Source organism: Lycium ferocissimum, chromosome 4 (assembly GCF_029784015.1).
Source record: "Lycium ferocissimum isolate CSIRO_LF1 chromosome 4, AGI_CSIRO_Lferr_CH_V1, whole genome shotgun sequence".
NCBI classification, from domain to species: domain Eukaryota; kingdom Viridiplantae; phylum Streptophyta; class Magnoliopsida; order Solanales; family Solanaceae; genus Lycium; species Lycium ferocissimum.
This window is the reverse complement of record NC_081345.1, coordinates 21,922,942-21,938,991: the sequence shown is the minus strand read 5'-3', so window position 1 is coordinate 21,938,991 and position 16,050 is coordinate 21,922,942. Positions and strand designations below refer to the sequence as shown.

The window sequence follows — 16,050 nt, the reverse complement described above, 5'->3', positions numbered from 1 at the left end:
GTTTAACTAAAAGTCTGCCGGAGGGGGGCAGACTTTACCTTGAGGCATATATTTTTTTTTTTTTACTTTTCAAGGCAAACTTTAGTTATGCCTTAAGGAAAAGTTCCGTCTTATGGGGCATGCTTTTAGTTATGCCTTAACTAAAAGTGTGCCCTATAAGATATACTAAAAGTGAGCCTTATAAAGGCGGAACTTTTCCTTAAGGCATAATTAAAAATTTGTATCTTATAAGGCAAAGTCTATACCATAAGGAAGTTCACCTTTATGATACATACTTTTGGTTATCCTTAACTAAAAGTTTACCCCATATAAGCATAACTAAATTATCTTTAAGAAAAATTTTCATTTATATGTACTTTTAGTTATATCCTATTCAACATAATTTTAGTTTCCCAGCCCCATATTGTGAATTTTTTTATTTATTTTATGTGTAAGTGGGTATTGGTCCAAGGACAAAACTTAAAACCATGAGGGACAAAATTTAAAGACCACCCCACAAGAAGGGCAATCGGCGCAAAAAAATGTTAAATGATTGCTCGCCCACAATCTTCTTCAAATTTGTTACCGGGCACCAGTTTTTCTGATGACAGACTCACCGTCGACCACCATTCCAAGTATAATTTGCAGTTATTAAGTGACCAGCTACCCATTTTAATTCCTTCCTCGACGGGAATTCGAATAAAAAGAGGACGCCATTTAGCTCTTTAATTTTAACCCCTGCCGGAATCTTCCAAGTTCTGTCAGCCTCACTCCTATTGGGAATGATTGATTTTGCATTACCAAAATACCCGACCAGACAGATACCTTTGCAAATACTCAACTCTGGATTTCAGCGAGCTTTTTTATCGATTGTTATCACGTTCTGCTCTTCAATGGCTCCTTCCATTGGTAAGATATCAGCTATGCAATTTGCTGATATCATACCAATTATCTCTAATTTCGAAAGATTTTTCTCCCACACAGAAGAAAGCATTCTTTGCCATACGGGAATTACATTAATCTCAGGACATGTTTGTCGTTGTAGGCGGTGGGGGAAGGAAGGTAAAGATATGCATGCAGCATGCCCTTTGTAAGTCACAAGTGCTACATGTAAGCATAGACTTGTAAAGTTATGTTTAGAGATTCATGGAAATTCCATTAAGATTGTGTATCTTCTATCATCATGTGTTCCTTTATCTAGATGTGTGAGTTATTTAATAATTTTGACTTCTAATTGCGCTTCATTATCCTTATGTGTGTATTACTGTGTGTTGCTCCATTTGTTTGGTATCTTGATATTCTGCTTCTCTGCAATCCTGCATTGACTACGTTTCTTTTGAGCCGAGGGTCTATCGGAAACAGCCTCTCTACCCCCCACCCTCCCACAAAGGCAGAGGTAAGGTCTGCATACATCCTACCCTCCCTAGACCCCACTTGTGGGATTACATTGGGTATGTTGTTGTTGACTTCCAATTGCGCTTCAGGTTTGTTGCCTCAGCTCGTCAGTTAGCAAAAGCTTTGGAAGTTACGTTAGCAAATGATTTAGGATATACAAAGAGATATGTGAGATGTCTTCAGGTATGCACCTTGTCCTGACACAGAGAACTCCTCTTTTTACCCTTCTTCTCTATCCCTTTACGCAGGTTTCCGTTTCAGGAGTGGAAATAGTCCTCGTGCATCCATTGACATCACTAAATGTGATTGTTAGAAATTGTCGCTACTGTAATAGTTTTTAAGCCAGCTTATGCGTTTCTCTTTTTATGTCTGATTTAAAAGTTAATTAGTTCTGTCGACCTGTCTTCAGTTCCTTTCTTTCGATATCTCGCCCCCGTTGTATTCCTAGCATACTTGAAAACTGATACAAATTTCAGTTCTTCTAACAGCCAGTAGGTTGAGATGGATTTCTTGGATTCACTTGGGAATTATGTGACTTGAACTTATTGTAGGGATGTTTGTTTCTGTACTTTTATGTACCTTTTTGGTACTTTTATTAATAAAACTTTTACCTTGTCAAAAAATAAATAAATAAAGAGATGGTTGTTAATGTAGTGGATTTTGGAAATTCTTTTTTAGGAACGCGTATAATTAACTCATGTATAGTGGTTCAGCTTTTCTATTGGTACCTACATGGGGTAATGTTTTTCCTACTGTTGGGAACTATTGTTTTACTTTCAGACTTGACCTCATTTAATAAATGTTCGTTATAGCGGGAACTCAAGGTTTATTAGTTTAAGGCTCTTCTGATTTAGTTTTCTTTTTTCCCAAATGTTTTATGATCGTTAATCTTGAAACCAAAACAAAGCTACTTTTGTGTGATAACATTTGGTCAGATGATAAATTATTAATTTATAATTTCCATTCGATTAAAAGAGGCTTGTGATTAGCTACGCATATGTTGTATTCTTGGTGGATTGCAGATACCAGAAGTGGTTTATAGCATGAAAGATTTGATCGACTATAGCAGGGAGACAGGGACCGGACCCATGGGTAATTAAGTTCAACCTCCTTAACCTTTCTATTAGTTCCTGACATCACATTTCAGTTTTCCTGATCATGTGACAAACCAATGACTCATGAAAATAGGAGGATGGATGGGGTTGGTTTCCTGTGATTTAGTGTTGTATAGATAAGAATGACTGATTTTTCACAATGAGGCATCTGACTGTCCTTTAAAGGTGTCCCAAGGATTTGGTTCAATGGGGAAGGTGGTACAGTGCGAGATGTGTGGTAGGCTTCTGTTGCTCCAAGTTATGGAATTTAAGTGGAGAAGGGTAGAGAATTAGGCCCATTATCTTCTGTTTATAAGTAAAGAATTGCATTTATATAAAGATCATTATGACCATTATCCTGAGTTACTAAGCTGAAACAAGGGATTTCTCAGTCACCCGAAAACAAATGAGAGCAAAATAAGGGGAGAAAAACAAAGAAGATTGCCATTTGAAGTAAACTTTGTTCATACCTTGAAACGGCTTATAGGGATGAAAAATAGAAACTATCATATCTGAGTAGAGAACCCGTTGCAATTGTGCGACAAAGCAGATTCCGTTGCATATCTTGTCAACTTTGCTGGTACTATAGCTGTCGTAGTGTCATGTGATAACTTGAGCCTCGCAGTACGCATGAATGTGGGGGACTAAAGAGTAGGACAGTCCAACTTTTGCAAACTAAGTCTCACTTTTCATATTGGACATAATGTATAGTTAATTTTCGGGCTGGTGCTCATTGTTCCAGTACCGCAGTTTTCTCCTGAATTTATGATAAATTCCCTCTTTTGCCCCGAAATATCTCACTTCCTTGTTCCATTCTGGATTTGGTGTTTTATCTTTTTTGATAATGAGGATTTGGTGTTCTATGGCTTGGAGTTTGCTGTGACATTTAAATCCCAGAAGACAGGATAAGTGGCAAGTGTTTCCCTAACATTCATGAAGTTCAAGTGGTAAGCTAACAAAATAAATGTAATTTGTGGGGGTCATTGAGTTTTATCGTTAATCAATTTTTGTCTTGCGCAGTGTTATCCTCTCAACCTGTGATGCGTATCTCAGCGGACCATCTTTGTGTGTGCTAAGTTGATAATTTGGAGTAGATATTCAACTTGCAGTGATGAACTTTTTCTATTTTCATCTAGTATTGATTAAATGCCTGCCATCTTTTTCATGTTTTACATGTTATTCTTACAAGTTCACATTGTGCCCGACTTTTATTTTTCCAGAGAGCTTGGCTAAGTTTCCTCGTAAGAATGGCTCTTCAGCTGGGGTACAAGGTCCAGTTCAATCATCTGAGGATCAGTCTTAGCAGCCACAGTAACAACAGCATCAGCAACGGACACAGCAAACAGTCAGTTACTTGAACCATGAGACCACTGCCCAGCCTGGTGTGGTGCAACTAGCTTCGAGCAATGGTATGTCGAATGTAAACAACAACCAAGTACCTGCTACTTCGTCTAGTTGTACTATTGTTGGACTGCTGCACCAAAATTCCATGAAATCCAGGCAACAAAATCCAGTGAATGGTGGAAGTAGTGCATACTCAGGCAATGCTGTCCAGCTGCCTTCACCAAATTCTTCATGTACAATGCCTCTGTCTCAACCCAACCCTTCTCCATTCTAATCTCCAACAGCATCCTCATCCAACAATCCGCCGCAAGCTTCACACAGTGGCTTATCATCAACACAACACATGAACTCTGCAAATTCCCCAAAAATCTCAATGCAGCAACCAGCCATTCAAGTGATGTGGATGCTAATGACTCTCAAGAGTTCTGGACAAAAGATTATACATGAAATGATGATATCTTCACAGCTAGGGGGCGTTAGCATGGTAGGTAGTGGCACTATTGGGAATGATATAAAAAATCTACATGGAATATTGGCAACAAGTAATAATTCCATTCTCAATGGAAGCAACTGCCTTGTTAGGAATGGGACAGCAGTGCTAATAGTACAGTTGTTGGTGCTGAATTTGGGAGTATGAACAATGGACTGGGCCAACCTGCAATGATGGAATTTCGGGCTGCATTGGGTAATAACCATTCAGCCATGAATGGGTTAGCGGGCATGACAATCGCGAGAGAGCGAAGTATGAGTCAACAACAACAAGATATGGGAAACCAACTGCTTAGTGGTCTGGAAGCAGTCAACGTTTTTAACAACCTTCAGTTTGACTGGAAAACATCTCCTTAAAAAGGTTCAAGTTGACAATTATTAGTCTTTGTTCTGCTGCTTGTGCTGCAAAGATAATTTGAGGAGTTTGCCCCTCATGATGAGAGTAGCTTTATCTCGGACGAAATTTGTCCACAGCCTGCTGTAGCCCATCAATGATCTGTTGTATTGGCACAGGCTGGACTATTGCTTGCAACTCTTCTGCGATCGTGTGTAATCTTGTAGTCACAAGATATACAATTTTCTAGTGAAAAGGTTACAAACAACATAGTAAGAGTCGCAGAAGTCAGTGAACCTCTACTAAATTAACAACTGCTTGGATTTCCGTTAAACTGAAAAAAAAAACACTTGTTTTTATGTAATCTCTCAAAGGGTTTATAAAAAGGGGTTTATACGCTTGTTTTCTCTTTCCTTCTGCCTGCAAAAAAGTTATGAGATTGCTTTTGTGTGTGTTAGCGATCATCAAACCTGTGACATAGATAAGATTGGAGTTCATGTAGTTGGAATGCCTGAGACCACTTTTTGCCTTGCTGCTCTTGCTTCTCTGGCTACTGCTCCGGCTAAGGCTTTCTTTCCGCTTTGGAGTGTATGATTTCTCTGGAAAAAGGAAAAAGTTGCTTGTGGAATAGATTTGTTCAAATCCTATTGGCCGTCGTATCAACCAAAATACCCTAACACCTTCCTCCCATAAAATTAGAGATGCCATTTTCACCGTTGTTACTGTTCCTTTTTTCTGAATGCTATGTACTGCTTTCCTTTTTGTTTGCGATGTCTTCTTCATTTCCGTATTTCCTTTTTCAAACTGCTTTGAAATGCTTTTCTTGAAGCCAAGGGGAAGCTGCCTCTCTACCTCCACGAGGAAAGAAAAAAGAAATAAGGATTTCCCCTTTGCTTTGACCCCTATCTCTATAAATATAAAGGAATTGTTCCATTATTCCTCACTAATAATAGTGGAATCAATGGCGCAGAGTCAAAAAGAACGAAGACTATTAATAAACCAATCCAATAAATTCGCTCAACCTACCCTCCCCAGACCCTACCTGTGGGATTACATTGGGTATGTTGTTGGTTTCAATTCTCGTTTATCTATGCGAGCTGAAGTTCTCGGGATCCTTCCCTTGCTATTTTACTCCCTTCAATAGTATTTTCAATAACATTTTTTTCATCTGGAATAATTGACCTGCAACAGCTCCATATTGACCTGCAACAGCTCCATATTTATGACTGGGTGACTGCTGTGATCAACTGAACACATCACTGTTATCTACGCTTCTCTTTAGGCTATATTACCATAGCATTCAAGAGACTTAAGTAGTCCATGGGTAGTGTAACATCCCCCATTCTTTCCCCGTTGTCCTTCTTTCTAATCTATCACAGTATCATAACTGACTAGATTTTTTTTCTTTTTTCTTGGGAATGTATTCTTCCTTATCTTGTTGTTTGTCTCTCGCTGTTAAAATCCTTAGATGGCCAAAAAGCTCTTGTTGACTGTTGGATAACATTTGTAGAAAACCATATTATTGTGTAGGTTCTGTACCTTTTTTTTTTTTTTTTTTCTAAAAGATATTACAATTTTGTGTAGGTTATCTACTTTTGGTATAGAGATTCTATATAGGTGTTTTTCCTTCAATGATAAAATTATTTACCTTGACAAAAAGAAAAAGAGAACACTTGTTGCAAGATAAGTACTGACTAGACTGTATTTAAAGTGGAAGGTGACTTGATAATTAATTACAAGGTGCAAGGCCATGATTCCTGAGTAGGAAGATGGAGAAGATGACCGAGAAGGTATGATTTGGAAATAGGGGCTGACTTATACAGTTAGCATTTTTGGGTTGGAAGTAGCAAACATTGGTGGAAAGCGGTTTTTTGCTTTCAGCATCTGCTTACTTTCCCTAAATGATGTATTTTCTTTTGTTGGTGAAATCTGGTTTGTTCTGTATCCTTTGCACATTGTGCCCAAAACTCAACTGTTTTATTTGATAATACTGTGTTTATCATCTGATTTGATAGGTTGGAAATAAGGGAATTATAGCTGTTGGTGAGAACTGTAAATTTCTTACAGACCTTAGCCTTCGATTCTGCGATAGGTACGCAATTTTCTCTTTCTCAACTAGTGTCGCCTTATATTTATTTTGTTTCTCAATGATCAAGGCTCGGCTAGTAAAATTGTCAGACAGCCTCTTCCTTGCTGGCATTACTACTTCTATTGTCCATTTGATTTATACTTGAATGCTATTGAGATGAGCATTTATCTTTGCTTTTCTCTGTTTCTTTTTGGATATGGGAACTTTTGTGCTACTTTTGGCGCCTCTGGTGCTGCACAAGGTCGCTAGTCCATTTGAAGATGAAGATTGTCTAGGCACAATTTTCATCTACTTCTTTATGCCCGAGTCCGATAGAAAATGTTCTACACTGCGAGATGTAACAAAAAATTGTGTCTAGGTGGTTCCTTGCTTTAGCAGCTTCTCCTTTATGCATATTGTTCATAGCTTATATTTTGCATAGCGTATTCTTTGAACTGCTTCTTGATCAAAGCTTGCTACTTAACTACCGTAAAGCATTACTGGTAATTTGGCTCTAATGAGTCTTAGCCTCTATTTAATTACCAGAATAGGGGATGAAGCACTTGTGGCTATTGGTGAAGGTTGCTCTTTGCACCATTTGAATGTCAGTGGCTGCCACCAAATTGGAGATGCTGGAATAATTGCCATAGCAAGAGGATGCCCTGAACTCAGTTACTTGGATGTGAGTGTACTCCAGGTGTGTCCACTTATACTTTGCTCTTTTATAGTGGGTAAACATTGCATATGATGCAAAGACTGTATGAGTATGCTTAACATACCAAGTTTAGTAGGCAATTATGTATGTTGATTTAAGGTGATTAGGTAACAACTTAAGCTATATTCAAACCACTTAATAGGTATAGCTTAAAATGTTTGCTTCCTTGTGAATATCACCAGTTAATAAGTGGATTAGGAACCCCTCTTAATAAGTCCCATATGTAACACGCGCACACACGCACACATATTGCTTCCGTATACAAGATGTTTGAAGGAGCAAAGAATTGTGTTTTAATCTTCATTCAGCACTCAATACTAACATCAAATTTCGACAGGATTTGGGCGATATGGCCATGATGGAGCTAGGTGAAGGATGCTTGTTGCTGAGGGATATTGTGCTGTCGCACTGTCGTCAAATAACAAATGTAGGTTTAAGGTATCTTGTTAACAATTGTACCTTGTTGGAAACCTGTCACATGGTCTATTGCCCTGGTATTACTGCTTCTGGAGTAGCCACGGTGATAACGAGCTGCAAAAATATAAAGAAAGTTCTTGTAGAGAAGTGGAAAGTGAGTTCAAGGACCAAAAGGAGAGCAGGATCCATCATCTCCTATCTCTGTGTTGATCTTTAGATCTCTGTAACGCTTTCGTGATATATTCCATGCAGCTCCAATCAAAAGCAGCAAGGTTACAGCAGATTATCGTTCTGTTACCCAGTTTAAGCTGTAAATCGCCCCAGCATAGAGAAGGCCTAGCGTCGTGAGAGCTTGTCTTGCACTTTTCTTTATCTGCTATGTTTTTTCATTTGTTTATTTGTCTAAATCTCACAGGAATGTGCTAGTAGGTTGACTTTATTGTAGAAGGTTAATTACTTGTTCTTGTATTTTAGTTCGTCTACTCAAGGTGTCGGGTGGGGTGTAACTTGTATCCCTCCGATGTTTTCTAACGTGCTAGTAGATTGACTGCTTTTTTTTGCGCGGATTGCCCTTCATTTGGGGTGGTCTATAATTTTTGCCCTTCAAATTGGTGGTCTTTACGTATTGCCCCTCGCCTAACACCCCGACATGTGGGTTCAGGATTAAAAGAAAAAAAAATTGCAAGGTAGAATTTTCGCGAGGTAGAAGTTAGGCAGAATTTTGAAAATCTGTCATGCAAATTTAAAGACCAATTTTGGCAGAAAAAATTAAAGACCACCTCCAGCGAAGGGCAATCCTGCAAATTGCCCGATTGACTTTATTGAGAAAAATTGGCAAATGGCCGCTTCTTTTACCTATTTAACCAACATTTCAGGATTATTCAAAGTTCAATTGCTTTTTAATGCAGAAAGAAAATTTGGACAAAATACATGTAGCAAAAACACGGAGATAACTTTAGATGCTATGTCGGAGTTTAAAACTTTTACAAGTGGAACTCCGGCATACGATTTTGGAGTTCGAAAACTCTCTACAATGCTGTAGTTTCACACTTTCCAGTGAGAGCTCCTTTTGTCTATGGCTTCTGTTTAAAGAAGTGCAAATGAAAGATTTATGTAAATTTACCAATTATAGGCATTACAACTAAATTTCTCGGTTTGAAATTCAGATTTGGTGCCTTTATCGTGGACGGAGTTCATGTTTTAAGAACCTTCCCTAAACAAAGTTATAGTCTTTTCCATCACAAGGAGTAAGATTTATCTAAGCAAATATTGGACTACAGAATGATAACAATAGAGAGAGATTTCTATAGTTTGAAAATCGCGAGGAGCAACGTCGAAAGGCCATACATGTAAATAGTAAGATCAACACAATCAGTGAGCACAAGGTACTTATAACCATCAAATATCTATTTCCTTCTATATTTATATAAACTAGTGGCCGAGGCCCGTGCTAAGCCAGGGCCTAATCTCAAGCAGGCTTATTATATTTGGTTAGCTACAATATATGTATGAAAACGGACTATATACATCAATTGTAAAGATAAAAGATACACAATTTTTAAGATACTCTTATTAATTAGTTATAGTCATGATATATGTATATTTGGTGCAAAGATTAAAAATACATCGAGTATCTCTAACTTGTTCCTTACAGCTGTTAACAAAGTATCTCAAGGATGATCCCATATTCATTTCAAGTCAAGACTATAGGCTAAAAGAAACCTGATCTACACCACATGTTTACTAAAAGAAAATCTTAGTTATAGATGTGAGAAGACCAAATAAAGTTTCTCCAGAAAAAGACCAAATATTTTTACATAGATGAACCAAAATTTGTGCTTTGCATTAGCTCTTCTAGAGAAAACAAAAACCATAACCAACAGATGTTTATCCACTCCTCTAACTTTCAGTCATCTTCTGAAAGGACGACCTCCCATCACTCTCGAGGTCTACACCACCACCCTTCATTATGCAGAATTTCAAATATATACATACAACTAAGTAGGCTTTTATTGCGTCAATTTTAATAGCACAATTTCAACATATGCGTCCCAAGAAAAAGACATGAACACAAGTAGAAAGTGCTTGTTATAATTGACTCACTAATTAGATGAAACAAAGTGGAGCTAGTGGGAGAGAAGCGCAAAAGTGATTGTTATTATTGCTTTTCTGTTTTTTTGAGTTGATTTTTCTTATAATAACTTGTGTGTTATGAAATTATGGATGTCCATTTCACAAATATAATGCTCCTTCCACCATGTTAATGGTTCTTCCTTTTTCTTCCACCATGTTAATGGCCCTCCCATTTTCTTCCACCATTTCATATATTAAATGCATATGTATCACTATAAATAGAGGCATAAGTTTTCATATGAAATACACTTGTAACATATTTTGGAAGAATAAGAAATCTCTCCTCTCTTGTCTCTCTATTTCTATTGTTTTCATCCTTTACTATTGTTACTCTTTTAGCTTAGTTTTATAACACGTTATCAGCACGAGATTCTACCTTGAGCACTTATTTTGAAAAGATCAAAATGTTACAATGCTACGGAGAACAAAAATAATGCCAGAAGATATCACAAGTCATGATTTGCTATGCTCCTGCCATTTAAAGAAAAAGATACTAACATATGCATATGCATATAAGATTCGTTGGCAACCTGCTGCCTGCAGGTATGATTCTTTAACAATTTATGAATTTTGATTTGTATGTTGTCTTAATCTCTTTCACGCTATTAAAATTTCAAAAGCATTAATTGCTCCTGAAGAGCAATACGTGATAAGACATCAAGAAATATTATGCTATTAACATCACGATCAGAAGTGATGTTATCATGTGTACAGCTATCAGAAGTGGTAATATCATGTAACTAGAAGTGATAATATTTTCATAGGCTTGTACTAGCAACAAGTGAAGATATGTTAGATAAAGATTCTATAAATTGTAAGTATGCCTCGATTTGCTCCTGAAGTAGCAATATTTTAAAAGAAATTCTAAGCTATCACAATTTGATATGCTTAAGGCCTGCACGTTCAGATGATTGTGTTCCATTTTTGAAGAATGAGAACTTTTGATATAAGCTATAAATATAGATCCATTCCCTGAAGTGAATGTGATAATATGTAGTAAAGCCTATAAATATAAACGTGCATTTGATTGTGAAAATATCATGATCCATCTCCGCAGAGGTAGAATAATTGAGAAGAAATATTCAATATTATATGCTTTACTCCCGTTGTAAAACTTGAAACTTTACTCCCGAAGCAAGAAAACTCTAAACTTTACTCCCGAAGCGTAAAGAATTACCAAAATATATGAGAAATACTCAAGCAATGTATTCTTGTGTTTGAGCAAAATAACGAGCTATTGATGAGCGTCGTATTTCAAGCACATTTAAATAATCGTGTTTCATTCCCCGAAGTGAATGAACTAATACCACAACTGTCGTCTCCCGGAGAGATAAAATACAAGGAATATACATGTTATTTTGGTGGTATGAAATTAAGACATAGCAACACGTACCGTCGTACCTTAAACATCTTAAATAATTTTATCAAAATATCATTCTAAGGAAAAGGGAGCAGTAGAATGGTTCTGCTATAACCACATTAATACATTATTGGTTAGTTGTTATTGATTTCCTCGAAGGAAATAACAATTAATGTATTTTCCCGAAGGAATTAATAATTATATGGTTGCCTCTTTGATACAAAATGATCGTATGTTAATGATGAATCTCCCAAGGAGATGTTTAAAATATTGAAGTTTAGAATTCAATATTTATTTCGTGACACCAAAAGAGTGTCGAAATTTACTTTCATGGTACCAAAAGTATTTAAGAAATATTTGGTAATAGAAATTAATGATCAAAGGCTCCGAAGAGCTAATTATTTATTTGCAAGTATCATGACACTAGCGATGTCCAAATAATATCTGATCATGATAAATAAATTGAAGTCTCTTGAAGATGTTATATATGATAATACCATTCATTGTAGATCGTAATTGGTACGATCTAACACCGTAGTAGACTAAGTTTACTAACAATAAAAATGGTTATCATATTGAGACTACAAATGATCGGAATATTAAATATCTTCAGTTACTACGGGTAAGAAATACACATGAAATTTTACCCGAGCATGATGAGATCACATACCACGATAAACTAGAAGTTTATTGATATATAATTTCATGCAATAGTAAACCGGAAGTTTATTAAAAGAAATAGCACTCGTCATAGTAAACTTGAAGTTTACGAGCACGGATAATTTTATCGCTTGACAAGACCATTTTGATCGTCCCGATTCAAATCGATGTGCTAATTGAGTATTAAAACATATTGAAGAACTAAAGATTCTTCAAGAATTTGTTCGTGTTGCTTGTTCTCATGATAAGTTGATTACACCAAATGCACGGGACCGAATCCCCAAAATTTCGAAAATATAAAAGGTGAATGTGGGCCCTTCACTAAATGTGATGTCTTAAATAGATGCATCTATGAGACGGTCACATGTATATATATATATATATATTTTCGAATATGTAATCAAGACAATCATCTTGATATTTGGTTTATATCTAAGTTGGTTTGGCACTAGATGCCTCCATAATACTGACTAAACCATTGCTTATGAGACGAGTTTCGTTTGGTTCGAGATATGATATATTGCATACAACAACACTTGTATGCTTCATCAATAAATTTTGATAAATTCTCCCCTCATATTTGGTTCGAGGTCGTAGATATTTACATCTTTTAGCATTTGATGTGCGGTACATGATTAATGGATATACCATGATGCACACAAATGGATTTTCCAAAGAAAATAGGGACATATGTCACTAAAATAAGGGAGAGAATAAGCATAAGAACATGTTGTGAATTATCTTTCCTCGATAATTCAAGTCAATCTTTGGAAGCATTTGCGACCCAACTATTTCATATTTCATCCAGAAATGCTTCTAATGTCCCGAAGGACGAGTCTATAACATGCATGGAGCATGGTAGACCAATCGGTTCCAAATATAATAATCCTTGAAAAAGGAAGGAGCAAATGATCATAATAAGGAGGCAAAGTGCTCTTGAAGAGCTACGACATAACACTTCATAAACCTTATGAGAGGTTCAGGTACCTGAAAATAATGAAGTGATGAGATCTCGAAGTTATGTCGAATTGAACCGATACAAAATGATATCTTGTCGACGATATCTTTGATACAATATGGCGCGCAATATTGTATAAGATTGTGAGGATCCGAGTACTACGTCTCTTAAAGCATGTTGACGTAGAAATAATTAATAAGTAAAATGATGCATCTTGGTAAACGTAATGTTTATTGGACCAGCAGGTTAGAAAATGTCACATTATTTATACCGATGGATCTTTGTCATGGCTACGTGGCTTACTTGATGAAATTTAGATGAAAATTCTCGAAGGATATAAAATGCCAAGCATTTGGTTTAAAGTCTCGGGAAATGTATTCAATCGATTACAAAGATCATTATATGGTTTAAAACAATCGTGGGTGCATATGGTATAATCGCATTAAGTACTGATAAATGAAGGATATACAAATGATGCCATTTGTCCATGTGTTTTATTAAGAAAACAAAATCGTGGTTCATTATACTTGTCGGTTATGTTGATGACATAAATCTCATTGGAACTCCGAAGAGCTCCAAAAGGCGATTGAATATTTGAAGGAAGAATTTGAGATGAAAGATCTCGGAAAGACAAAACTACTGTCTTGGTCTCAAAATTGAACATTTCACAAAAGGGATCTTTATCCATCAATCTATATAGAGAAAGTTTTAAAACGGTTTTACGGACAATGCGCATCCTTTAAGTACTCCAATGATTGTTCACTCACTTGAAGTGAGTAAAGATCCGTTCCAACCTCGAAGAAAATGAAGAGCTGTCCCGAAGTACCATATCTTAGTGCAATTGGTGCACTTATGTATCTTGCTAACGCTACAAGACTCGACATAGCATTCTCTCGTTAATTTGCAGCAAGATATAACTCTTCTCCTACACGAAGACATTGGAACGGAGTTAAGCATATATTTATCCGAAGGGAACTAGCGATATGGGTCCGTTTTATACTAACAAAGGTAGTATCTTGTCGGTTATCTCAGATTGGTTATTTATCCGATCCACATAAAGCTCGATCTCATATCTGTTTACACGCGGAGGTACCGCTATATCCCGGTGATCCACAAGAGGTCCCATTGTTGTACTTCTTCGAATCATGCCGAGATAATAGCTATTCATGAAGGCAAGCAGAAGAATGTGTGTGTCGAGATCAAGATACATTTCATCGTAGAAAAGATGTGGCTTGAAGTGTGATACAAAAATACCCACAGTATTATACGAAGATAATACCGTATGCATAGCTCAATTAAAGGGAGGATTTATAAAAGAGATAGAACGAAGCGCATTTCACCAAAGTTATTTTTCACACATGATCTCAGTAAGAACGGTGATATTGATGTGCAACAAAATCCGTTCATAGATAATGCGTATTTGTTCACCAAATCTTTGCCAACTTCAACTCTTGAGAAGATGATATTCAAGATTGGAATGCGAAGACTCGACATCCGAATCTTAGTCTTCGGTGGGAATGAAATACGCGTTGTACTTTTTTTTCCTTAACCAAGTTTTGTCCATCGGGTTTTCGTGAAGGCTTTAATGAGGCAACTCTCAAAGCGTATTACTAGGATATGTGTACTCTTTCTCCTTCATCGAGGCTTTTTCCCCACGTGTAGTTTTCCAATAAGGTTTTTAACGACGCACATCATCTATGGACATCCAAGGGGGAGTGTTATGAAATTATGGATGTCCATTTCACAAATATAATGCTCCTTCCACCATGTTAATGGTTCTTCCTTTTCTTCCACCATGTTAATGGCCCTCCCATTTTCTTCCACCATTTCATATATTAAATACATATGTATCACTATAAATAGAATAAATTTTCATATGAAATACACTTGTAACACATTTTGGAAGAATAGTAAAAATCTCTCCTCTTTTGTCATTCTATTTCTATGGTTTTCATCCATTAATATTGTGACTCTTTTAGCTTCATTTTATAACATTGTGCCTTTTCTTTTCTTTCGAGAGATCATTCTTGCTGATTTTTTCAATTTTCAACCATTTCCATGAAAGATGTCGTTTTCTTCTCTTAATATTTTGCTTGAGAAAATAAGGAACTATTAAAATATTTGACTTTCAAATTAGAAGAATAAATTGCAAAATATCACGTTCACAGAGACGTATGAAACGAGGAAGGTAGATTTGGCATCTTGTTCCTCTTTGTTCCTCATACGTAATAAAGAATTTAAAGAGTAGATAAACTTTACTTTTGGTATGAGAAGGGAGAACGTGCAAGTTTGAGAATGATAAAAGCTGAATGAATAGTGCAGTAGCTTTTAAAAAAAAGTAGAGCAGCTGAGAGTAATCCTTACAAGGACAACTTGATAAGTCCGAGGTTAAAAGATAATATCAACAACAGAAAGTGATGGGAGAGATCAATAGTATGTATAGCTAAAACGACCCGTTTATCCACGAGAATTTTTCACTTTTTTCTGAATTTATTTTTCACTTTATTTGAAAATCAGCATTTGGCCATGAAAAATTCAAAGTTTGAGAATGATATACAACTTAAAGTTATACTTGGAATTTGGAAAACACCTAAAACCCGGTTTTCAATCTTTTCACTATCAGTACATTCAAACAGCCAAATATTCTTTACAAAAACTATAACCAAACACAACTCCAACTTCAAAATTTCAAATAAAGTGAAATTATTTGATTTGCATGGCCAAACGCCCACTAAGTTTCTTAGAAGTCTATATATATATATATATATATATATATATATATTCTTCACAAGATTCCTTTCTTTTGGTCAGTTGAGGTGGTTGACCAAACTTTCAGAAAAATAAATGTTTTGGAGGAGTAAAATTGTTTTCCAAAAGGTGAAAAAAGTAACTTTTCTTCACAAACATTTTTGTACTTTGACCAAGCACAAATTCTACTCTAATATTGACAAAAATATTTTTTAAATTAATTTTCCAAACATAAACTATTATTTTCAAAAGTATTTTTTTCGAAATGATTTTGGACAAAAGATATTTTTTTTAAATAAACAAATTTTAAAAATTTGACATTAAAAAGTATATCATAAGAACAAAAGGTAAATTTA

The 16,050-nt window shown here is 36.0% G+C and overlaps 1 protein-coding gene and 1 pseudogene across 4 annotated transcripts; both read left to right on the top strand.

Annotated features, from left to right (window-relative positions):
• Positions 1-567: 567 nt before the first annotated feature.
• Positions 568-8,297, top strand: LOC132051832 (F-box/LRR-repeat protein 4-like). Of its 4 annotated transcripts, XM_059443069.1 has the most exons (6): positions 571-888; positions 964-1,069; positions 1,464-1,557; positions 6,651-6,727; positions 7,250-7,400; positions 7,756-8,297. In XM_059443069.1, exons 1-6 carry the CDS (start codon positions 762-764, stop codon positions 8,050-8,052), a joined length of 852 nt encoding a protein of 283 aa, XP_059299052.1. In that variant the 5' UTR covers positions 571-761; the 3' UTR covers positions 8,053-8,297. The 4 variants fall into 4 exon arrangements, with proteins under 4 accessions (XP_059299051.1, XP_059299052.1, XP_059299053.1 ...); XM_059443068.1 differs by having other exon boundaries at positions 568-1,069; XM_059443070.1 differs by lacking the exon at positions 571-888 and having other exon boundaries at positions 1,046-1,089.
• LOC132051833 (transcriptional corepressor SEUSS-like) lies at positions 1,576-5,232 on the top strand (annotated as a pseudogene).
• Positions 8,298-16,050: the final 7,753 nt, after the last annotated feature.